Below are 24,965 nucleotides of genomic sequence, written 5' to 3' on the forward strand. Positions count from 1 at the left end.
TATGCTGATGATATATTGTTGTTTATTACTAATCCAGAGAGCTCCACACCGGTATTGGAATCAATTATAAGTCAATTTGGCCAAATTTCAGGGTAAAAAATGTGTTATGACAAATCCGAGGACTTGCCTCTCAGAGACTTTGGTGACCCGGATACCCTTGTTAATTTTCTGTTCAGGTGGTCAATTTCAGGCTTTACCTATCTGGGGATTAGAGTATCAGCAGACATAAAAGAATTGTATAAATTACATTTCATTTCAACTTTGAAAGCAGTTAAAAATGACCTCAACAGATGGTTTGATCTTCCTCTGTCATGGATGGGTAGGATAAGCTTGGTTGAGATGAATGTGCTCCCCAGGATGTTGTACCCAATGCAAATGTTGCCACTTAAGATCAATAGAAGAGTTATTTTGGATATCGAAAGATCTCTTTCAAAATGTATATGGCATGGCAAGAAATCTAGGCTAAAGATGAAGACCTTACAGTTGCCAATAGACAGGGGGGGTCAAGCACTTCCTAATTTTCTATATTACAATTGGGCCTGCCACGGCAGGATAATATCACGCTGGCTAAACCATTTTATACATCAAGGGGAGCCTCTAGCAGATTCATGGTGCTGTTCCCCTATCTCTCCTTTCAGTCTCCTCTCAACTGATGCTGGCGAACTGCCAGCAGATGTTAAAAACAACGCTGTCATGTTTAGCACACTTAGAATATGTATGGAGAGATATTACGAAACACATTGGCTGGAGAGGTTTCTCATCAGCATTACAACCTCTGACTCAAAATAAAGCCTTCTCTCCAGGTATAGGGAAAAGTATTTTCAATGACTGGTATTCAAAGGGTCTAAGATTTGTGGCTGATTTCTTTCAAAATGGTGATTTTATGTCATTCAATCAACTCAAGACCAAATACAGAATACCAAATAGCGACTTCTTTGGTTTTCTCCAAGTTAGGCATTTTGTCCAATCAGATCGTATTATCCCCACTGATCAACCATTGTTGAGTTCAATTGAAAGTTTTCTTCTCAATTTTTGTTTAAATGCTCTCAACGACAGAAAAATAATTTCCCTTTTTTATGACAAATCACATCCTATTAATTGTGATAGGGTTGAGAGAACTAGGGAATCATGGGAAAGGGACTTGGAGGTTGAACTTAGCGCTGAGGCGTGGTCAGGTAGCTTTGTTTCAGCTAGGAAAATCTTTACATGTAATCGACTCAAAGAGAGCCAATACAGAATATTACATAGACTTCAGTGAACACCACAATTTTTAAACAAAATTAATCCTCGGATCTCCGCCCTCTGTGTGAAGTGTAAAAAATAAGTAGGAACTTACTATCACTGTGTTTGGCAATGTCCCTTAATATCCAGGTATTCGAAAAATGTTGCCCAGGAGTTTGGCTTAATTTTTCACAGAACAATAAAACTAGAGCCAGCCTTGTTTCTCCTGAACTTACCTACGCAACTCTCTATCAAAAGGACAGATCGTTCTAATGGGTAAACTTCTGCTCCTAGCGAGGAGATGTATTCTGTTTCAGTGGATTCAGGAGAAGCCTCCATCAGTCACGCAGTGGTACAGAGAAACATTTAAGGTTTTTCCTATGGAACACCTCAGTGCTAAATTAAAGGGCAATGACAACCTATTTTATAATAATTGGCAACCCTTCATAGATTATCTTCCCACTGATCTGATTGGCTTATTGCAGAAAGGGTGCCCACTCTTTATCTTCAAAAATACATCATGTTTTTCCCTTTGACATGTCATTTAGGAAGATAAGATTGTATCTGATATGATATATGTTATTATGACCCATGTATGTTATTATTGTTTTATATATATTTTTTTTCTTCAGTAATTTGGCTGCGTCTGTGCTGTCTTGTTATGTGTTTGTTATGTGAAAAAATAATAAAATATATATTTAAAAAAAAACTTGGTTTCATATCAGGCTCAAAAACCACCCGGCTGGATTAAATAAAAAAAACTGTGGTCCTGGTCAATCTCTGGACACATCCCTATAGTCTTATTACAAAACTGCCTCTTGGAGAGATGGCCAACTTTTTGGGGCTTTCAATTTAGCAATGGTTAGCAATAAAAGACTGCCTTGCTACTGTTACAGTCCAGTTAGCAACTTCAAGAGCAGGAATGGAGTTGGAGTAGTCATTTACGCAGATTGTTAGTTTGACTTGGTTTCAGATATCTCTTTAAAAACATGAATTGAAGCTAAATCATTTTCAGATGACCACCAGCGGAATTCTGTATTGGAATTTGGACCGATGCAATCAGCCTCTTGTGCTCTACACACAGACTTTTTCCTGCATACATACAGCATGCTGAAATGTCAGAAATTTCCGACCCTTAAACTGGGACGATAATTCCATTTCATCATCATTTTAATTCTACAATTAAAGCAGTTACTATGAATAGAGATAATAGTATTGTCATTGTTGAATGTGTTCTCCCTAACATAGGGCTCAAACTCAGTAAAACTGTATTTCAATGAACATAAATCCATACATGACATCAAAACAATTTCATGAAAACAAACTGATGGGTTAATACTCTTCTTGATTAAGGTCATGCAGGTTAAAAAACAGTGCATGATTCAATGTCACACTGTAATTCTCCTAGTCTGACATGTACAGTAAAGGATAACCCCAGTCCATTTTGAGTAAAATGACTTACTCTGTTTTTGCTCTCAATCCCAGACGTTCTCAGCTGAGCTGGGAGACACAATAGCTCAAACTATACGTTGCCTCTGGTTCTCTCTGCTGGTGCAAAGTAGACACTTTAAATCCATCCTCTATAGAGCAGCTCTCTAAATTAAACATCTTGTGGATTAATTGGAAAATTAAAACTTACTATTGGGCCTTCCTAACCTTTACTCACATCCTGATCAACAAATGAGCCTAAGTTAAAGTAACGTCAAATCTATATTTCTATTTCAAAAACAAAAATGTTTTAAAGTTCAAAGTGGGCCTATGGAAAATCAGTGACATGGCACCACACATATCAATTTGTATAACAAGAATAAGTGTTCAAAGTAAAATTAAAAAAATATCTTTTGTTTATTAGATATGAAATCTGGGGCCAGCGTCAGTTTGTGAATTAATGTTTCTAGAAGTTACATATCTGATTAAAGGACTCTTTCTGTGTTGCATTTATTTTCTTGTAAAATACCTCAATATTAACTATTTTCCTTTAAACAGTAGCAGTCTAGAAACTCCAAACTTTAATCAGGACTGTGGCCGCCATTGAAGACATTTCAGGAGTCATGTCCTGAGTATTGATTGGTGAAGGGTAATTAACTGATAAACGGGTTAAGAAATATATTTTTTAAATAATTCTGACAACTACATTCATTTTGTTTAGGCATCAAATAATCACCTTCATATTTATATAACCACCATCATGATGTTACCAATTGGTTTTGGGATTACCGTTGACACCTCCAGTTTGGCGTTATGGCTTTCTCCATCTTATTTTGGAGCCAGAAGTGACCATATTTGAACTAGAGGAGTGAGGGTTTAACGAACATGAAGTTTTCACCTAGACCTTATGTAAGCTTGTTTAGCAAGATGCATTTAATCCAACTAATAACATCATTCGGAGGGTTTTAGCTAATGACATCAACTTTAATGTAGGCTGCTTTCTGGAAAACACCCAGCCAACCCCTCAGGGAGTCTTTTATTATGATGGAGGACAAATAAGACATTTTTGGGTGGTCTTGGTAACAACTTGTCAACTACATTTAGCCCTAACCCCTCCCCTCTTCCTGGTCTCTTTGACTCTGAATGGGACGATATTTCACTAAATGAACATTAAACTGTGTTAAGGAAGACTTGAATCTAAAGATTGAGATCATAAACTCATTAGGAAATCTTTACTGAGGGAATAAATCCCCTGAGAAATAGGAACATTTGATCATAGACTTCTATAGTAGGCTACTATCAGACAGTTGTCTCCCTGCTGGCTTTGGGAAAGAATGAAGGTTTTAGCCACCATGTCCACTTCTCATAGCCTTTACAGATTGGTTTGGTCATAAATAACATTTTACAATAGTCCTACATATGTTAATATCACATTTTCCCTTATTTAATTTCGCAATATTTAGGTTAAACATGTAGACATTAAACAGTTCAAAAGGGTTAAAATAAACAACAGATAGTCACAAATGTATTGTACAAAAGTCTCTGGATGTAATTATACACATTCATATTCTACACTTAAATAATCGTAATTTACAGTTTTACAGTTATCAAGGAGAAGTTAGAGTCCATATATTGTTGAAAAAGAATTTATATGTATTCCTTTAATGTTTTAAACTCTCACACAGATGTTAATACAGATGTTAATACGTGTACAGTTTGACACTCACACCTACACAGTTAGTCCCTGCGGGGAACACCCCCCCCCCCCCTCTCAGGCCGGTTAGAAATTCAAAACACAACCGCCACGCGCATTCTCCCGTCCTGCACCGCGGCCCAGAAACCCCTCTGACGGTTATTTTAATTTAACATAAAAAATAAATAAAAATCACAGGAGCGATATTATTAAAAAGTGACAGCGGGGATCGATTCTCCTGCTCCATAGGCACATTTTGGTACTCGTGAAATATTGCTGCGGACTCGTTTGATTTTCTATTTATTTTTTGTGTGTGTGCCGGAGTGTGGGGAGATGAGGAGCGGAGCCGTTGGCGCCACTTTCAAACGGTGCAGTGACGCAGAGTGAGAGTGTGAGAGCTTCAAACACACTAACTACACTCTGCGCTTTGTATTTTTACTGGAATATACTGGAATATTTTTACCCTCACACTCCTTTGGACTCTTGTTTTTCTCAGAAAGGTGAGTAAATCCCGTATTTAATATTTTATATATTTTTTTAATGATTAAAGCTGATGGGGTTTGGTGTTATACTGTAGTTATGTGATGAAGTTTCAGATATTTTATTTTTTTCGGTACAGTGAATCCTCCTGTGCAGTCATGGCGGTCAGTGTGAATCAAACACACTAACTCCACAGGGCAGCTTCTCTACATTCAGCTTTCAGGCTCAGTAACATCGGCTGAATTGTTTTATATTTCTCCACAAAAGACTTGGAGGAGATAAGTGAGCGAGCAGAGGAAGCGGACACTCCCCCAGCCAGCAGCCAGTCACAGCCCCCTCCCCAAAGACCCCAGCACCGTCCGGCTGCTCTCTTCCACGACTCAACATAACTCTCTAAAGTTAATTAAATCTACATTATAAATACACGCACCCGACTTAAATCAATACTACGACATTTTCTTCTTCTTTTATCGGCTAAAGTTTAATTTGTAAAGGGTTAAATTCCACGTTAGATAAGTTTGAACAGTTGTGCGGTGACTCAGCTCTTTTTCTTCCTGACATCATGACAGAGCTGCTCTGATCCCATGTTACAGGTGCAGCCGCAGACATGTACTAAACACATTTTAACATCCTTAAAAGAACAGAAATCCTCCATTTTTATCACAAAGCGTCTTGGTTTGTTGTTAAAAATATAATCCGCAGACAGAGATGTGGTTATACGATGGCAAAGTGTTATTTATTTAAACGATTCTGTAACAGTCGGAGTAAATGATCCTTTAATACATAAAATAAAACTTCTTCATAAAGCTGGTTATAATGGTCATTATAGGGTTAACAGTGCAGACAGGGACATTAAAGTGAAACGAGAGGTCTAACTATCAGATACTGAACTATACAATGACATATATTTACACTCTCAGATTAGTCATTATAAAATGTAATGTCTTTAAAATACGTAGTTAAGATGACTAGTCAAGTTTATTTAGCACATTTCAGCAACCAGGCGATGACATCATTAATACTAATGAGAGCCTTCAAGTTCAAATAGAAAGCAGGCCTACTACACGGAGCGTTTCATGACCACCGTATTATTTAATGTTCCTTTTTTCGGACATAATCAGCTCTAATAACTGATCCTATACTCACATTAAGGTAAAGTCAAATATGTTTATTATGACTCAAATGAATCTGTTAAAATCTCATTCATTTAGGATGATTTCTATTATTACATAAAGAGGAGATTAAAATAAATAAATATTACAGAGCTCCAGAAACACACAGACATAAATAATAATGGATAATATTAAAATGTTTTTAATTGAATAATGTTCACAGATGTTAGATTCTAATTTATTTAAAGTCATTTACATTATTTGATTGTTATTTATTATTCAGTCCATTATATATCATGTTGTAGTTAAAGGGTTAATAACCAGCATACAGTTTGAAGATGAATAATAATAAAACTCACTTTTCTGAACACAAAGACGCTGAAAAAACAAAAACAAAGCTGTGGTCTGATTCAGATCAACGTGTTCATATTAAGATTTTAAATGTTTGCTGGTCAGAAGATAAATTCTGTATTTTTTATTTATCAGTGGTTAATGAGGTTAAATCTTCAGTGTCTGATTGACTTTAATAAATGAGATGATTCACTTGATGTGTTTCTGTTCATGAATATGAAGACCACATGTTGGACTCCACCACCAGTTTACACGTGACCTTTAAAAACGAAAGAATCCCTAAAGATTACAAACACGGAGTCTGAACCTAGTCTCTGTGAGGGTCTCTGTGAGGGTCTCTGTGAGGGTCTCTGTGAGGGTCTTTCATCAGGTGGACTCGTTTCTACCATCCATAAGAGGAATCCTTTTAAACACAACTTAATTTCAATCATTTAGGAATCAGGAGTCACTTTGTCTTTAACGTGGCGCTAATACTCCTTCATAGATTAACAAAGACGGCAAGCTGCAGCCTCCACATGTCGGACGTTTTCTGATTTATTCAATTATAATGAATAAAAAAAAGTAAAGTAATAGAGGTTTGTACATGTTTTAAACTACAGCTGAATAATTAAACTCTGAATATACTACCCTAAATTAAATCTTTATTCAGCTTTAAATTCGAGAGAGAAAGTTCAGTGAAAAACTGAAGAATCATTTTTTAATTTAAAGTTCAGATTTTTTATAATACAAAAATAATAATAAAATCTGTGATCAAAACAAATTCATGATTTAAAAAGTGATTTAACGAAACACACTGAGTGAAACAGATTCTTTATTTTAAAGGTTTTTTTTCTTTATTAGAGACGATGTCTGATGTGACGAGGACTACAGCGTCAATATTTTTATTATTATTATTATTTATTTATTTATTTATTATTATTTTAAAACATTAAATTGGCGCTCCAGTTTAATATTTTGTGGGTGTGGGTTCGATCTGCTCCTGCAGCCATGCGTCGACGTGTTCTTGGACATCACACTTAACCCTGAGGTGCTCCCGCTGCTGCGGCGGCGGCGATGTGAATGGACAAGTTACCGCGTTTTAAAACGATATTATCGCGTGAATCACAGTGCAACTGAAACTTCCCAGTGATCTTCAGTCACATGTCCCTTCCGTTAGAGAGAGAGAGCCGTGTCTACAATGACCATATTTGGAAAAGAGGCTCGCTCCCTCTGGCTCCTCCTTCTTTTCCAAAGATGGTTAATCTATTTCTGCATTTGAGACCGTGTGCACGAGTCGGCCTCCATTTTTTGGATAATTGAAAACAGGAAATTACCCAATATCAAGTGTGTGGGATGTCCCCCCCCTCCCTCCTGTGTTGTGGGTTTGTATCATAGACAGAAGTGACGGGGAGGGGGGAGTCAGCAGCAGCCCGTCAGTGTGTGTGTGTGTGTGTGTGTGTGTGTGTGTGCGTGTGTGTGTGCGTGTGTGTGTGTGTGTGTGTGTGAGCCTCCTCTCCGAGTCAGAGAGCGAGCGAGGCTGCAGAGAGGAGGACGCAGAGGTGAGGAAGGAAGGGTGAGTGAGACCCCCCAATACCCCCCCCCCCCCCCCCTCTTTACAGGAGCACAGAGGAGAGCAGCCAGGCCCCCTAACAGGCCTTGCTCCTGTCCCTTCAGATCCAGAATCTGTGTGTTTACTCCGTCTTTCATTTACCACGGACTGATTAGTTAGACGGCGATCTGTTAGAGAGCGTTCACACATAGTGACGGAAACTTAACAAGCAGTGTGGGTCACACACATGCTATGACACACACACACACACACACACACACACACACACACACACAAACACACGCTGAGACACACACATACAAACACACACATGCTAAGACAAACACACACACTAAGACACATACACACACACATTCACTTTCTTTTCTCTTCAATCAGGAGTGAACATATATTCTAAAGATCAAATTAACCCGTTTAACGGGCCGACCTCGCCATCATTTATTGTTCCTAAAATGTTCTGCAGCTTTTTATCGACTCCGTCAGAAAAACAAAAAGTATTTCAAAATTAAACTTCAAGGAAATGTTGAATGATTTGATTTTATTTAAAACAAGAATATTCAATCAGGTGTACAATCCAAAGTTGTAATGTTTAATATCAGTTTAACTTTACCAACATAAAGTTGTTTAAAGAATCATTGTGAACATTAATGATTCAAGCAGAAACATGGTCTGACGGAGGTGACCCCCCCCAGTGACCTCATTTAAAGACTTTAATGTGCATTCAATCATGTGATTAGAACGTTCAGTAAAGGTGCACTCTGTAGATTTGGTAGTGAGATGGGAAAGTTGGAGAAGTGCTTTATTTTCTGAACTAAATACACAAACTTCACTCAAAGAAAAAACACTCCCTGGACTTCCTGACGGTCTCACCATAACGTCTCATTTTATCTTCAAACAGTTCCAGGGACCAAATGTTCCTCTGAGGACAGTTTGTATATCGAGTTATGAACATCTTTAAAAAAGAACAGCAAAAAAGGAGCACACTCGACAGTAAACAGGATCCAGGTAAACGACCGCAACAAAACTAAAAAGAGTCAGAAACATCCTTTTAGTTTCCTTTCTCCGGGTAAGAACGAGCAACACAACCTTCATCAGCGTCCGCTGAATAAAGGACACTAAAAGGACGTTTGTGTGCTGACTTTTCTGTAATCAAGGTACATAGTGAAACTGATTTAAGACGAAATATCCGTCCAACCTGTTGACAAAATGTGATATTTGTTCCTTTCACAGCTCGTCTGTGGAGAGTTTCAGAGTTCTCTCACTTTAACCAAATCCATCCATCCATCCATTTTCTTCCGCTTATCCGAGGTCGGGTCGCGATGGTAGCAGGCGCAGTAAATCAACCCAGACTTCCCTCTCCCGAGCAACGTTTTCCAGCTCCTCCTGGGGGATTCCGAGGCGTTCCCAGGCTAGATGGGATATATAATCCCTCCAGCGCATTCTGGGTCTGCCCCAGGGTCTCCTCCCAGTTGGCCGTGCCTGGAAAACCTCTAAAGGGAGGCGTCCAGGAGGCATCCTTAACAGATGCCCAAACCACCTCAACTGGCTCCTTCGAAATCTTTAACCAAAACAAAAGATCAATAAAACATCAACCTTATTTAGTTCCTCAGACCAGGCGTACGCACAAATGATTGACCAGCATTCTCAGAAAAAGAGAATTTTTAACCCTCATGCATCATTATGGACATTTTTGTCCATTTGGGCAAATGTTTCCCCTTTATCTGGCCATCATTTTGGCTGTGTAAGGGCATATGGCAGATATTTTTGTAAGAAAACATTTTCTCTCTCTTGACACATTTTGGAATGCAAATTTTATTTTTTAAATAGATCAATAGAACACTGTAATTTATAATTATAAATGTATAAAATAATCAGGAATTTAACCCTTTAAATGCCAGTTTGATTTTGGCATTTAAAGGGTTAAATTCATGATTATTGTTTAATATTTGATAGTTTTGAGGGCTGGAGTTGTTTAAGAAATGTATACAGAAAAAAGTAGAAGAAAATATCAATCTGTTCTATTTTTATAGCAGTTTTTTGGAAGTGGACATTTTTGTCCTTAGTGACTTAAGAGGGTAGTAAATTAAACTGATGCCTGCAGGTTAACTAAATGCACGACATATTAAATATACATTCAGTAAAAAAAATATATAGATATTTAAAAAATATATATATTTATATATACGGTATATATTAAAAAAATATTTTGACTAAATGTATTAAATAAGCATGATGCCTTTTCATCCTTATTATTCTTTCATCTAAAATCTGAAATCTAATCGTCGACCACTCCCATCAATAGCGCCATGAAAGATCACATCTGTGACCAAAACCATCTGATTAATCTGAGAATATTTGAGAGCATGCAGGGAACAATCATGACTGTGATTTACGTTTAAGAAATAGTAAAGCTTCAGCCCTGCTGAAAGATATTTCAGCCGGTGCCTTCAGAAGAGAGTGCATCAGACCGTCAGAACACGTTTGAAGAGTGTGACGAACGACTGATCAGCTGATTCATACTGCCAGTGCATGTACAGTGCATTTGAATAGTGCTTGTTATATTTTGAACAAAGCACAGATGTTTCATTCAGACCACAGGGGGATCATATGTCCTTTTTCAGGTTTGAAATAGTTGTCTGGGATGGGGGTGTTACCTTGTGTAGGGCTGTTTAGACATTAAAAGAAATTAAATCAAAAGCAACATTTGGTTTTACATGTTTGTTTCAAATAAGAAGATATTTCCATTTAAAAAGAAGGATAAGTGAGTTTGTTAGTGATCTCTTGTTTGTATGGGACATGATTTGTCCAAATTCTCAAGAAACCTTCTTTTACTTTGAAAATATTTAATTCTGCAGAGAATGATTTTTTATTTTCATCATTTTGTTATCAGAGTTCCTTCACTGTAAGATGAATCAAACTTTCTTTACTTGATGTGGCAGTTTTTCACTCTTTTAGACTCCGTCAGAATAAACGCCATGGATCAGACAGACTTCTTAAAGTTCAGAGACGGTTTGACTGACTTCAAAGATCGGATCGCTCCCATCTCTAGACTCAGATCTCGAGTTAGACATTATGATGCTACCGACTTTCACTTGAGGAAAGTTTCTGGACTCTTTTGAATCATAATTCAGCACACTCATCGCTCCAAACCACCGCACGATACGTGAGGCTGATGTCATGAGTTCACGTAAACAGGGTTAAAAGCAAGTATCCTCGAGGTTAAGGGTTCGTGATTGACAGCGGCCTTAACAAATAATAATCCTCAGTTTAATGCTCACACGTCGTTAAGAGGGATTTAGAGTGTATTTATAGATATTTTGCTTCATCATGGAGGTTTGATTATAGCAACCAGCAGGGGACGATATGAGCTGTGTGGTCATCTGTGGGGCCCACTGAGATCATTTTCCAAGGGGCCATAACCTCTGGTGGCGCCCGGGTCATGATTCCAGTTAAAGAAGAGTTTAATGTTTGAATATGTCAGAGTGGAGAAGGTTTCTTTAAACACGTCTAACGATGAGTCAGCAGATTCACATTCTGACCCTAATGAGACAAAAAGAAGTGAAAGAATCTGATTCATTCTGATGAGACTGAACTTCTCTCTCTCTTCTCTTTACAGACGTTCATCAGGTGAGACTGTCTGCAATCTTCATCTGTCAGCATGAACTAGTTCATCACAATTAATGAAGGTCTTTTTATTTATTTTATTTAACCTTTATTTAACCAGGTTGGTCCCATTGAGATTAACCTATTTTTCAAGGGAGAACTGGCCAAGACAGGCAGCAGCAGAAACTCAAAGTTCAATTTACAAAACAACACATTTTGGATTAAAATGGAAAAACCATCAATGAGTCAAATCTGGAAGACAGTTGGTCAAACAGTCGAGCTAAAACATCGATGTCCTGTAGAATCTGCTTCCATGTCTTTCAGTATAGATTTAAAAACATCGGTCTGAAATGAATGCGTTCATCTTTTTTAATCTTACATTGTTTTGTCCCTTTAGGCTCACCGTAGATAATTAAAGTGTCTGTATGAACGTTATTTGTGTCCAGTTTCGCTCTAGCAGCACATCATGTTTTGCAGTTCTGTTTAATCTTCAAATCATGACGTGCTGTCACTGCGATCTCTGGGAGCGACAACCTATCAACAGTCTTGTTCGTCCTGGTGAAGGTCAGAGGTCATCCACTAGTCATTCTGGTGAAGGTCAGAGGTCATCTACTGGTCGTCCTGGTGAAGGTCAGAGGTCATCTACTGGTCATCCTGGTGAAGGTCAGAGGTCATCCATGTCTTTCAAACCCACTGACGCAGTTTTCAAGAAGATCCTGACATCCAAAGTTTTTGTCCGAATGTTTCTGAGCTCTGTGTGTCCGTCTGTAGCAGCACATCATTACTGGTACTTCTGTGTGTGTGTTACCGGTGTGTGTGTGCTGCTGCTGTCTGACACACACTCCTCTTCATCATCATCTTCATCATCACAAACATATTATGATCTCTGAGAATGACTTTGATTAAATAAAGCTTAAGCTACTCTATCATCTTTGTTTTAGCTTTCATGATTATTACCCCCACTTTGAATATTATCAATATTATAACCTCTGTGGGGCGCCGGAGATCCTAGCCATTATGTCCCGTGCCCCATGGAGGCTATGAACTCACCACAACGGCCGGGGGTCCGAATCTGACCTTGACCCTTTTCTGCATGTCGTCCCCCGCCCTCTCTCCACCGTACACTTCCAGTCTCTTTTCAGCTGTCCTCTCTTATAAGAGCAAAAATGGCCCAGAAAAATTTAAATGATTAATTATTAGAATCTTTTTTTATATATATTTTGTACAAATGTTTGTTTGTTGTTTGTTAACCAGCCTGTGCTCACCGCTCTCTGTTCTTGTTTCTCCTGATGAATGCTGAATAAAAGTCGTCACACAGTTTCTCATCTTGTTTTTGTTTTATCACATTCATCCCTCACATACCGCGTAACATGTTGGAAACTGGAATGAGGTATGTTTAAGAAACATTAAATAAAATGTAATTCATCCCAAATGTTTAGTTTTTTATTTAACGTTAATCTTAATCTGTGAAGGCGTCGCTCAGCGATCAATATTAGGTCCTCTGCTTTTTAATTATAAAACAATTAACTTTTATATTCCAAATGTTATCCTCTTGGTTGATGACACCACCTTTTATGTGAATATTTGATGAATAATATTTGAAAATATATTTAATGAAATAGAGAATCTGATCTCTAAAGATTCGAGTCCGTGGATAGAAACATTTTCACAATAACCGAAGAAATGACTCAAGTGATGGGAATTATATAAAATAATTGTTTTTTTTTTTTACTTTCCTCGTGTACAGAAGCAGAGAATAAACACGTTTGCAGTTATTTTTCCGCGTTACAAAAACACATTTTATCTGTGTAGACTTGGATGAGAGAGTTTAGGTAAGGAGGAGCCGTTTTTGTTTGTTTTGTAAGCGAGCAGCAGAGTTTAAAATTTGATGTGAGCAGTAACCGGGAGCCAGTGGAGGGAGGTGAACAGCGGAGTGACATGTGCTGTGTTAGAGGTTGAAGACCAGTCGCGCTGCTGTGTTTAGGATCATCTGCAGGGGTTTGATGGTGTATGTAGGAAGGTATGTATGCCGTTTTTTTTGTCTTTTTTCGACATAGGTGTGTAGGTCGTTTTTTTCGCCATAGGTATGCATGTTGTTTTTTTATTCTTTCGCCATCGTGTTTTTTTTTTTTTCGACATAGGTGTGTATGTCCTTTTTACAACGTCGTTTTTTTTATTTTTTCGCCATAGGTGTATGTCGTTTTATCTTGCCATAGGTATGTATGTCTCTTTTATTTTTTCGACATAGGTATGTACGTCGTTTTCTACACACACACACACACAGACAGTGGAGGTGGCTGTGTTATTAGGTTCTTCCTTGACGCCTCTGTTTGGAGGTTTTCTGGACACACCTAACTGGAAGGAGAGCCAGAGTCTGCTGGAGGGATTATATACCCTGCTGTCCTGGGAACGCCTCAGAATCCCCCCGGAGGAGGAGCTGGAAAATGTTGCTGAGGAGAGAAGTGTGGGTTGACGTACCTCACCTGCTGCCATGGCAACCCGCAAATGGTCGGATGATAAATAATACCGTGACAAATATATGAATCCAGTCTGTTCATTGTTAGTGTTTGTTTTAACACTTCAACATGTTTAGAAGTACAAATTCAGACTTTCACACTGAAAACTTACAGGAAACAAACGTACACTCGTTAATCCTTTTATTTCCGATTAACGCCTACAAAAATAAGACTAACACAACATGACAGACGTTTCATGTTTCTGATTTTTAATCCTCGTCCTCGAAGGTTTGAAGAGTTTTTCATCTTGTGGAGTTCCTCTGCTGCATCGAGTCTTCCATCGTTCAGTCTGTTTTTATTGATGATGATTTCCTTCAAAATAAAAGTCAAAATAAAACAGGGCTGATGAGTCTCCGTGGATTCAACAGTTCATCACATCTAGAAACTCTTATTTTGAAAGGGTTGAGCACAGGCGGTGAAAGGTCAGTGTGAGAGCAGTGGGAGGTCACCAGGGTTCATGATGAGTGAGGAGTCCAGGTTCAGGTTATCTACAGAGACACAAACAGGAACAGGAAACACTATTATTATTATTATTATTATTATTAACATAAATATAACAAAATCAGACCACTTTTATTTTCTTAAAATCTCTGACTTCCTGTCTGTGGTCGTCTACTGCAGCCCTAAGCGGACAAACATCAGTTAATTTCATTTGACTTGGTCCCAACGTGATAGCGAAGTCATCTCGACTTCTCGTTACGTCGAGGTAACGACGCTGGTCAACACCGCGATGACGAGTTCATTTGACTGAAATTATCTTTTTGGATAAAAACTTTACTAAACTGTAAAAACATGATCTGTCGAATTAAAGAATGTTTCAGGGTGAGCCAGGGTTGTCACTGATGAAGATGATGATGAAGATAAATGGAGACTGACCTTGATCAAAGTTCAGTTTTTTGGACTTGGACCCGTCTCCGAGTCCCTCCATGTCGACCAGGTCACTGTTCACGTCCGAGTCATTCAGAGCGCTCAGAGTCACGTCTGCACACAGAGAGAAAGATATACCGCATAAACAATAAACAAACATTCAAATAAACAAACATTCAGGTAAGGGGCCCGTTTCTGAAAGAAGGTTTTGTACAAACTCTGAGTCCATTAACCCTGAAATGATGGAAACTCTGGGTTTTCCTTTTCAGAAGAGGAGGTCACTCAAACCCGAGAGAGAAAGAGGGGTAACTCCAGCCCGTTCCAGAGGGTGAGGTTACTTTACCTCTGAGTCAGTTACTATGGTAACTGAGTCTGTGAACCTAACCTGGTCGAGTGCAGGTTTTCTTCAGTGAACCCAGAGTTTCTCTCTGACTCCGCCCTCTTTTAGAGCCAGAAACGCTGTTTCATTTCCTCATTCTTTCATTCGGTCCGTATCACGCCGTGTTAGTGAAGATTCACCGTTTGTCTGAATAAAAATCCAAGTTGTTTTAATATGATATGTTAGGATGGCAATACTACAGCGACAAACTATTTTATCGAACATGGCGTCTTTTAGTCGAGCCTCGTTATGAAGGGGCTACATTACTCCGCAGGGAATTAGAGCCTACATTAACGTCGGGAGATGTTAATTTAATTAGGGTTAATTAAGAAACTAAATGGGGTAAAGGTGAGAGGACATTTAGCCTATGTGTGTGAATACAGCATTATGTTGGGGAAAAAGTTAATGCACATTCAAATAGACTCTGAATGAAGTTAACTTAAAAACTATATGAGCCTGGGGTGCTGGTGGCGCAGTGGTTGGTGCGCGCCCCGTGTATGGAGGCTGTGGTCTTCCAGGCGGGCGGCCCGGGTTGGGGTCCAGCTTGGGGTCCAGCTTGGGGCTCCTTTCCCGCATGTCACTCCCCACTCTCTCTCAGAGTTTCCCACCTGAGAGTAAATCAACTCAGAGCTCAGGGTTAGACTGAGGGTCTGTTGAACCTTCTTTCAGAAATGGGCCCCCAGTTTAGTTTCTTCTGTCAGCAGTCGACATTAAACCACACGCAGAAGTTTGAACTTATTGTGACCAATCAGAGAGCAGCATTTGTCTCCTTGAAGTGTTTGTTTCTGTGTTTCCTCTCGTCTCTGAATGTGACCAATCAGAGAGCAGTGTTTGTTCCAGTGTTTCTAAAATAACTTCTGTTCACCAACGTTCACCCACAAACACAAACTCTAATGTTTGCCTTCATCTACAGCTAGTGAACAATGACTACAGTGACATCTAGTGGTGACATCTGTAACTACAACATCAGGTCATTTAACGGTCCTCTGTGATTGGACGATCTGGGCTCGTGGAAAACTAAAGCAGGAGTCAAAACAAAGTCGTCAAACACTTCTGAGGGACGTAATCGATCAGAGGGAACACACTGCTGTCACCATGACAACCACTAAAACCAATCTGCTCCTCCTCATTCCCCAATCTATCAAACCTTTAGAACACCATCACCATGACAACCGGACTCTAGAGAGGACACCACACCCTCTCAGAGTGAGGTGTGAGGTTTAAGGTGGAACTTCTGCCTGCGTTGGGACGATCTCAGCGGGTGAAACAGCGTCAGTCAGAATACAGGAGAGTCAGGTTCAAGTTCTGATGACGCTCAGTCAACTCACCTGCAGTTTTGGGTTTCTTCAGGGGTTGCTGGTTGTTGTTGTTGGGGGTACTCTGAAGACCGGGCGTCACCACCACCTTGGCCGTGGGGACGGAGATGATGGTCGGAGGACCTGGCGTTACAGCAGTTTTTTTCACAGACTTCTTTGGTCCTTCAGGCGGCGGAGCTCCGTCTTCATACAGCTTCCTCTTCACGGCGCTCTTCGTCTGACCGCTGCAGGAAAATACGGAAAATCAAGTTCATTCAAATATTTAATTTAACTGTCATGGTTCTGTGTGTGTACCTCATTACTGCAGTCAGTGTTGATCTGCTCTCATCTGTTTAAATGTCAGCGCCATCATAATATGTGTGTGTGTGTGTGTGTGTGTGTGTGTGTGTGTGTGTGTGTATGTGTGTTTATGTGTGTATTACCCTGCAGGACTGGAGTCTGCCACAGGGTGGAGCTGCATGGTGAGCTCTCCGAGTTTAGTGAAGGCAGCGCCAGCTGCTGAGAAGATCTCTCCAACCTACACACACACACACACACACACACACACACACACACACACACACACACACACACACACACACACACACACACACACACACACACACACACACACACACACACACACACACACACACACACACACACACACACACACACACACACACACAAAACAACGAATAGTACAGAATAAAAGACGATGATGACGTCATTAAAACATGAATTAAAAGTGAAGAGGAAACCACAAAGTTTAAAACAAAGGTTAATAACAAGTATTTCATCATCAAAAACACAGAACACAATACATTATCGACTAATTATCTTATTTGAACATCTTTGTCCAGAGAGTGTGACAGAGTTCAGCTGATATTTAAGCAGAGCTCAATTAATTACAGAGAAAATCACTTCCTACAACTCATTAGTCATCAAATACTTCCTGTTGATACCCGAGTCTCCTTCTGTCAGTGATCGGATACAGAAGCAGGTTAACTCCCGGTGTTATGATGAATTACGTCCCTATTTGTTATGAATCGTTAAATGAACTGTGGTCAGAAGGATAATTAAACCAGAAGGAGGAACAGACGATATATATATATATATATATAATATATATTTATATATTCAGTGATGGGGTGTGTTGTGATGGATTAACGGGAGGTTATTATTATTTACGTTATTTTGTATTCATTGCATTATAAACACATCAGACTGGACTTACTTTAGTAGAAGCGGACGTCATGTTGATGATCTCTAATGAAACACTAAATGTTTATTCCTTTAAAAAATCTTCATGTTTACCGAAGCTGTCGTTAACATGCTAACATAGCAGCTAATCTGTGTAGCATGTAGGTAGTGAACGTCAGCAGAGTAGCTTTAAATGTACGTTTTAATGTCGTTGCCTGGAAACGTCCAAACAGTCTGCTAAATAACCCTGTTACAGTTTGATCTGCGGAGGATTATAACAGCTCCATCAGCTACATTAGCGCCATTAGCTTCGTTAGCTTCATTATTTTAGATAACAGAGTGTTCAAGCCGCGCACTGAACACAACGGTGCTGCGTTCAGGCATCCTCGTAATCCCGATGATCAGTAATAATATCTATTGTGAGGGAGAAGGAGTGAGACTATTGTAAAGCTCTGGTGAGACAGAACTGAAAACAGTTCCAGGTCGAAAATACAGTTATTGACATTTACTCGATTAAAGATGGAAAAATAACCAAACAACGACAAAAAATAATTGTGAAGATAACTTGGATTGACTCCGAGTTTAGGAATTGATTGTGTTTAACTAAATGATATTCAACGTGTCTCCTTCAGATCAGATTACAGAAACAATTTTTTCGTGCCCGGATATATATATCACGGTCACATCACTCACGAAATGTAGGAATTACGCCTCCTGTATCCAACAGTGCCTGAAGTAGCATAGTATCAAAACATGCCGCCTTCACGTGCAGCCGTACATACCAGAGTTTGGGACGAATAATTAGAATTTCTCACTCAGACGATTTATTTACAGACAGCAAACTGATGGTGTGATGTTAAAAATACGTCACAACTGTTACAGAAACTGAAAATCAAACCAGTAACAATAAATTCAGCTTCTATAAACACTTTAACTAGCAGTGTAACTAACCATGCTAAAGGCTAACTACCATTGGTTTCAAAGAATATTTGTATTCCTGTTAAACAGAAATTATATGTTTAAAAAAATATATTTTTTTTTAATATTTGTATAAATAATGGACAGTTATCTTTATTTTTCATCTTAAAGACGAGAAATGTTTATTTTTATACACCAGTAAAATCGGTCAGACGTGATTAAAGACGTTTTATCGTGTTTATTGGCCTTTGATTAAATCACAGATGTGTAATTTTGTTAATTTAAAACCATAGACTGTAAATGTTAGTTTAAAACTTGTTTTCGATTCTGATTTAAATAATAAAATAGGTTTCAACTCGAAACTTTGCTTTCATCGTTTTATTGTTGAAAACAACAAACAATTGACTTTTTGATTTGATTTGATATAATTTATTAATCCCAGAGAGGACTTCCATTAAATCTGTGAAGAGCAACAAAGCTGTAAAGTCGCATCTTATTTTGAAGGACACTCATTTATCTTATTTTCATGATAACTCATAAGTTCAGACCACTAAGTATTTAGACCCCCTGCTTATTTCACAGTTCATACTTCTGTTTGAACATTTTATAAAGAATTCGTTTTAAATATTGTTTGAGTTTCTAATATATCTCTTTAGTGTAAATTACATTTTGGAGGGAAAAAGTCTAAAAAGTTTTTCGAAACTTTTTTTTTTTTATATCCGGACACTTCCGGTGTCCATTCACGGTCACCTGACTGACCAGGTGACAGACACGTGACCAGTAAAGACGACTCATAGCAGCGCGAGTAACTTTGCGTTCCTCAGAAGTTAATTTAATAAAGTTTAATAAGTTTGATGATTGGACGATGCGCGGGCTGATCTGTGGACCCAAACTCGCCGCCTGTGGGCTTGTGCTGAGTCTGTGGGGAGTCATCATGCTGGTGAGTTTATTTCATATCAAACCATAGACTTAAGGATAAGAGCTGGTGTTACAGTAGAATATGTGACCGTGTTAAATGGTGACTTCCTGCCGAATGAGTCTGTGGTTATCTGATAAAACACTTGTTTGAAAAGCTTCCTGACACATGCCTCTGTGTTTAATGATTAATTATAATAAACAAATATTCTTTAATAAGTAACGGAACTAAGAGACATTCAGAGGTCTCCAGTTAACACGGTAACCGTTTACAGCACAACACCGGCTATTAAACTGAATCTAAACCATAGACTGTAAAAATAAACTAAACTAGGAAACACGATTCCATTTTTTCCTTTAATTTCACTGAGTTCTAAATTAATGAAAACATTAAAGTGAACGCAAACAAAGCACTTCCTGTAATGGTTTCCTTCTTTGTAAATCAGCTTTAAACTGAGCTTTTACCTGAACTGTGAAATAAACTCAGTTATAAATAAAGTCCTTTCCGGTGTTTTATGATATCTGCAGGAAAAATACTAGAAACTACTTTAAAGAGAAAACATTTGAATTAAAATAAATTATTTTGAGATTAAAATAATAAAACGTTCCTCTCGTGATAGTTTGTATTTTTACTTTAACACTTTATGAATATTTTTAAACACTTAAAGTTGTGATTTCTTATCCCTCGTCTCCTGGTCTCCCTCCTCTTCCTCCTGGTGTCCCTCGTCCTGGTCTCCCCGGTCTCCCTCCTCTTCCTCCTGGTCTCCCTGGTCCTGGTCTCCCTGGTCCTCCTCAGTCCATGTTGGGGATTTTCTTCATCACTCACTCAGCCGTGCTGATCGAAGACGTGCCGTTTGAAGAGGCAGACATTCACCAGGAGTAAGATCTTTAAATATTCGTACGTGTTGGCCTTTGACCCCGAGGGGGGTCACTTTATGACATCACACAGGCGGAGCGTGTTTGTTTTAGTTGTGTTTTTGACAGTGTATGTTTTCTCCCTTCAGTAATCCTCAGAAGATCTACGAGCTCTACGATAAAGTCGGGTATAACTGCATCATCGCCGCCGCCATCTACGTCTTCTTTGGATCGTTTTCGTTTTGCCAGATGAAACTCAACAAGCGGAAGGTCATTCCACCACGATGTGATTCTTATCTTTTGATGTGAGGTCGAAAATGACTGACTGACCGTGTTCTCCTGTTGTTGTTCTGTAGGATTACCTGGTGCATTAGCGCCCCCTGCTGGCCTGGAGGCTGACTGCTGGTTAAAGGCGCGTGATCGCTGAGCGAGCGGATTGAAAGATGAAGAGGATTGTAGAATAAACTATTCATAAATGATGAGTCGTCTGCACTGTAACAGGAATGTGTTTGATGTTAATTTATTTCAGGTGTCGCTTCTTTGAATAAGCTGAGAAACGTCTGTGATTGGATGTGATGAAACGTTGATTTCATGGTCACAGTTTCAAACAATAAAAAGTGTATGCAATCAATCAATCAATTTTTATTTGTATAGCGTCAACTCATAACAAGTGTAATCTCGAGACACTTTACAAAAAGCAGGTAAAAGACCTTACTTATTGCTATAAGTATTAAGTTCATATGTCGGCTACATGTGCTATTACCGCTAATCATGTTAAAAGGGCTTTCCATACAGCGACATCGTTTCAAACAAATGAAGGACAGAAAAACGAATTACAGATTCATTAAACTTGTAATAAAGAATGATGACATGACTACAGTTACAACCTGTGACCACCAGAGGGCGGATCTGTCCTCACCGGATAACGGATCAAAGGACTCCAGATGTTTTGGAAAAGGGACCCCGGATTGGTTATCTTTTCTAGGGGCGGAGTTGTAGTCAGAGGCGCTGCAGCCGCTTTACAACAATGGCTCAAAATCTGAAAGTTTTCAATAGCAGAAACCCCTTTAAGGTGGCCCCCGTCTGATAATTCTTGTTGCCTGGTGAAGCGTTGCAGCATCGTTTGTAAATGAAAGTCAGCGCAGGAAAAAGAAGTCGTTTATTCTTCTAATGAATAAAATCTGTACAAACATTATAAAAAGATATCGTTCCAGAATAGAGCAACAACCCTATTGGCCAATCAGCTTCATGTTTTTAATCAAAGTGATTTGATTTGAAATTTCATGAAACAGAAAATACATGAGACATGTTTAACATTTATAAACTTTATTAATACTTCACTGATCATCTTTTAACCAATAGAGAGCGTGCGTTGCTTAAATACTACAGATACATGACCATATTTGGAAAAGGGGGAGGAGCTGGAGAGGAGTGATGACAGGCTGTCTGCATGTGTGTGTTTATATAGTGATGCTGTTCTCGATGCGGCTCGGCAGCAGGTACAGGTACTGAAGCTCCGCCCCTTCGTTCTCACTCCGAATGTGCTCCTCAATCTCCTTCAGCTCCATCCTGAATCTGTCAATCACCTGCTGAGCCCGCCCCTCAGTGAAGTGCTCCTCGGTGTACTGACCCAGAGGGATCTACAGGAGGAGGAGAAACAGGAGGAGGAGTAAGAGGAGGAGATGGAGGAGGAGGAGGAAGAGGAGAAACATTTAACCCTTTAGTGACTTTTTGACGTGTTTACAGGTTCAAAGGCTGATCAGTCCTTTAGTGAATCTCATCTCTGAATTGTTTCCACAATTCCTCGACATTGCAAGAAGTGTCCTGTTTCAAAATGAAACGGGATATTCTTTGTTACGTAGACACATTTCTTTAGAGGGAGAAAACATCCCAAAAACAAACTATTCATCAGACTCTGAGTCATTTTAAACATCTCTAACGTGTCCTCGTCAGCCTCCTTCCTTTTCTTACACTTTAGTTGTAGATGAGTTATAGGTGACTCTGCAGAGCCGTTTGCTTCAGAACGATTTGATGTTTGAAACTTTACATCATGTCTTTAGAAACCAATGTCAGTTGACACAGAGAAACTCACAGCGTCCGGCTGAGCTCGTCCCAGGTGCCAGGTGATCGCCATCTGAACACACGATTGGCTCACATCAGGGAGGGTGTCCATGATCATCTCCATGGTAACAGCATCCTTGTCCGTGGGTGGGGGGTGTCTCATGGTGCAGGGGGTGTTTGGGACCCAGGCGCACCAGTCGAACTTTAAACACCCCGACAGAGAGACACAGAGTGAGAGACAGAGGATGTGAAACTCTTTAGAAGAATAGTGAATCAAAGCGTCTCTGTGAGATTAACGCTCTAAATAAAGGTTATTTAAAAAAACTCTGGTATGAAAACAGAGTGTGTGTGTTTGTGTTCACCTGTCCGTTGTTTGTCGCGGCGTGTTGAGCCGTGCTGATAAAGATTACGACTGAAAGCAACGTGTAGACCTCTTCTCTGCTGTTCAGTTTACTGCTCAGACCTGAACAGAACACCATCATTCATCACAACAAACACTGATATTATATATATGTGTGTGTGTCATTAATTCTGCATCATCGTATGAAGTCAGCTGTGCTTATATGGGGCGTCCATCCATCACGACCATTCATTTGGTTTGAAATAGGACTAAACTATTTTCTTTCTACTATCTATAAAAGAAGCTGAACTTAACCTTTATGTTTCCTTAATTTGCCCAAACTTTAATATAAACCATTAACAAGTAACTTTGGATGTGACACTTCATCCTGGACATTCAGCATCAGATACAGAAGGTAAAAGAATGACTGACCAAAGTTTGGGAGCTCTGTGAATCCTTCCTGAGTGATGTCTCTGATCCATGCCTGCAGTTCAAGATCTTCCTCAACATCCTGATCTGACAGGTAATACAGGTCCACCACACCTGAGACAAACCTGAGGGACAGAGACAACACAGAGACAAACATGAGAGACAGAGACAAACCTGAGTGACAGAGACAAACCTGAGGGACAGAGACAACACCTGAGACAAACCTGAGAGACAGAGACAACACAGAGACAAACCTGAGAGACAGAGACAAACCTGAGTGACAGAGACAAACCTGAGAGACAGAGACAACACAGAGACAAACCTGAGAGACAGAGACAAACCTGAGTGACAGAGACAAACCTGAGAGACAGAGACAACACAGGAGACAAACCTGAGAGACAGAGACAAACCTGAGGGACAGAGACAACACCTGAGACAAACCTGAGAGACAGAGACAACACAGAGACAAACCTGAGAGACAGAGACAACACATGAGACAAACCTGAGGGACAGAGACAACACCTGAGACAAACCTGAGAGACAGAGACAACACAGAGACAAACCAGAGAGACAGAGACAACACATGAGACAAACCTGAGGGACAGAGACAAACCTGAGACAAACATGAGGGACATTCGTCTCATGGTAATGGTGAGTGTATGTGGTTTACCTGTGTATGTGTGTGTGTGTGTACCTGTGTATGGCGTCCCACAGCAGCAGGCTGTGCTCTCTGTAGTGGTATTTGTCCAATCGGGTCACTCCTCTGTCTGTGAAGTCGTATCGAGGCTGCAGTGAGCGATACGTCAGCACCTGATACTCCCTCTGTGACAGAACCAACAGACCTTCCCCACCTGTGGACACCACCTGATCACACACAGACACACAGAAAAACACACACACACACACACACACACACACACACACACACACACACACACACACACACACACACACAGAGACAGACAGACAGACAGACAGACAGACACACACACACACACACACACACACAGACAGACAGACAGACAGACAGACACACACACTCACACACAGACAGACAGACAGACACACACACACACACACACACACACACACACAGACAGACAGACAGACAGACAGACAGACAGACACACACACACACACACACACACACACACACACACACACACACACACACACACACACACACACACACACACAAAGAGAGTTTTATAAAGTGATATAAAGATTTATAAGCTGATTGGGGTAGGCAGTTTTAATCACATGATCTGACCCGTTTGAAGATGCCGTTATCAGAGATGAGCTGAGTGCGCCCCCTACAGTTTATCTCCAGAGTGTATCGCAGGTGAGGAGCCAGCAGCTGAAACAGGAAGACAAAAAACACAAAATGTTCAAGGTGCAACAGAAGTACAACTCGTTAACTGACTAACTTAACGAGTCATAGAGCTACTGGGAGACAAAAACTAATTCTGAGGTTCAAGACAAGAATCACAATATTACAGAGAAAGTCTTCAGTCATTATAACAAAAGTAAAAGAGTTGATTTATGAGAATAAAGATCACTGTGTGTATGATCACTGTGTGCATGATCACTGTGCGCATGATCACTGTGCGTATGATCACTGTGCGTATGATCACTGTGCGTATGATCACTGTGTGTGTATGATCACTGTGCGTATGATCACTGTGAGTATGATCACTGTGCGTATGATCACTGTGAGTATGATCACTGTGTGTGTATGATCACTGTGTGT

General features: G+C 39.6%; 3 protein-coding genes across 5 annotated transcripts in view; 1 reads left to right on the forward strand and 2 right to left on the reverse strand.

Moving 5' to 3' along the window:
• Positions 1 to 14,077: 14,077 nt before the first annotated feature.
• On the reverse strand, positions 14,078 to 18,077 carry zgc:92664 (uncharacterized protein LOC436695 homolog). Of its 2 annotated transcripts, XM_020656321.3 has the most exons (6): positions 17,732 to 18,077; positions 16,938 to 17,032; positions 16,528 to 16,739; positions 14,830 to 14,934; positions 14,403 to 14,441; positions 14,078 to 14,265 (listed from the first exon to the last, which is right to left on the reverse strand). In XM_020656321.3, exons 1-6 carry the CDS (start codon positions 17,750 to 17,752, stop codon positions 14,249 to 14,251), a joined length of 489 nt encoding a protein of 162 aa, XP_020511977.1. In that variant the 5' UTR covers positions 17,753 to 18,077; the 3' UTR covers positions 14,078 to 14,248. The 2 variants fall into 2 exon arrangements, with proteins under 2 accessions (XP_020511977.1, XP_020511976.1); XM_020656320.3 differs by having other exon boundaries at positions 14,078 to 14,441.
• Positions 18,078 to 18,953: 876 nt separating this feature from the next.
• rnaseka (ribonuclease, RNase K a) lies at positions 18,954 to 21,016 on the forward strand. The gene is made up of 4 exons (XM_065950239.1): positions 18,954 to 19,555; positions 20,327 to 20,409; positions 20,535 to 20,655; positions 20,742 to 21,016. The coding sequence occupies exons 1-4, from the start codon at positions 19,481 to 19,483 to the stop codon at positions 20,757 to 20,759; spliced, it is 297 nt and encodes a 98-aa protein (XP_065806311.1). The 5' UTR covers positions 18,954 to 19,480; the 3' UTR covers positions 20,760 to 21,016.
• Positions 21,017 to 21,694: 678 nt separating this feature from the next.
• alox12 (arachidonate 12-lipoxygenase) overlaps positions 21,695 to 24,965 on the reverse strand; it is an 11,185-nt gene continuing 7,914 nt past the window's right edge. The window contains exons 10-15 of one of the 2 annotated variants that reach the window (XM_065950235.1): positions 24,486 to 24,572; positions 23,910 to 24,079; positions 23,219 to 23,340; positions 22,809 to 22,909; positions 22,478 to 22,648; positions 21,695 to 22,025 (exon numbers count right to left, since the gene is read on the reverse strand). In XM_065950235.1, coding sequence (XP_065806307.1) covers positions 21,846 to 22,025; positions 22,478 to 22,648; positions 22,809 to 22,909; positions 23,219 to 23,340; positions 23,910 to 24,079; positions 24,486 to 24,572 — 831 coding nt within the window. In that variant the 3' untranslated portion in view covers positions 21,695 to 21,845. Of the gene's footprint in view, positions 22,026 to 22,477; positions 22,649 to 22,808; positions 22,910 to 23,218; positions 23,390 to 23,625; positions 23,749 to 23,909; positions 24,080 to 24,485; positions 24,573 to 24,965 lie in introns of those variants that run through there. The other variant, XR_010664978.1, reaches the window with a different exon arrangement.

This window comes from Labrus bergylta, chromosome 22 (genome assembly GCF_963930695.1).
Source record: "Labrus bergylta chromosome 22, fLabBer1.1, whole genome shotgun sequence".
NCBI classification, from domain to species: Eukaryota; Metazoa; Chordata; class Actinopteri; order Labriformes; family Labridae; genus Labrus; species Labrus bergylta.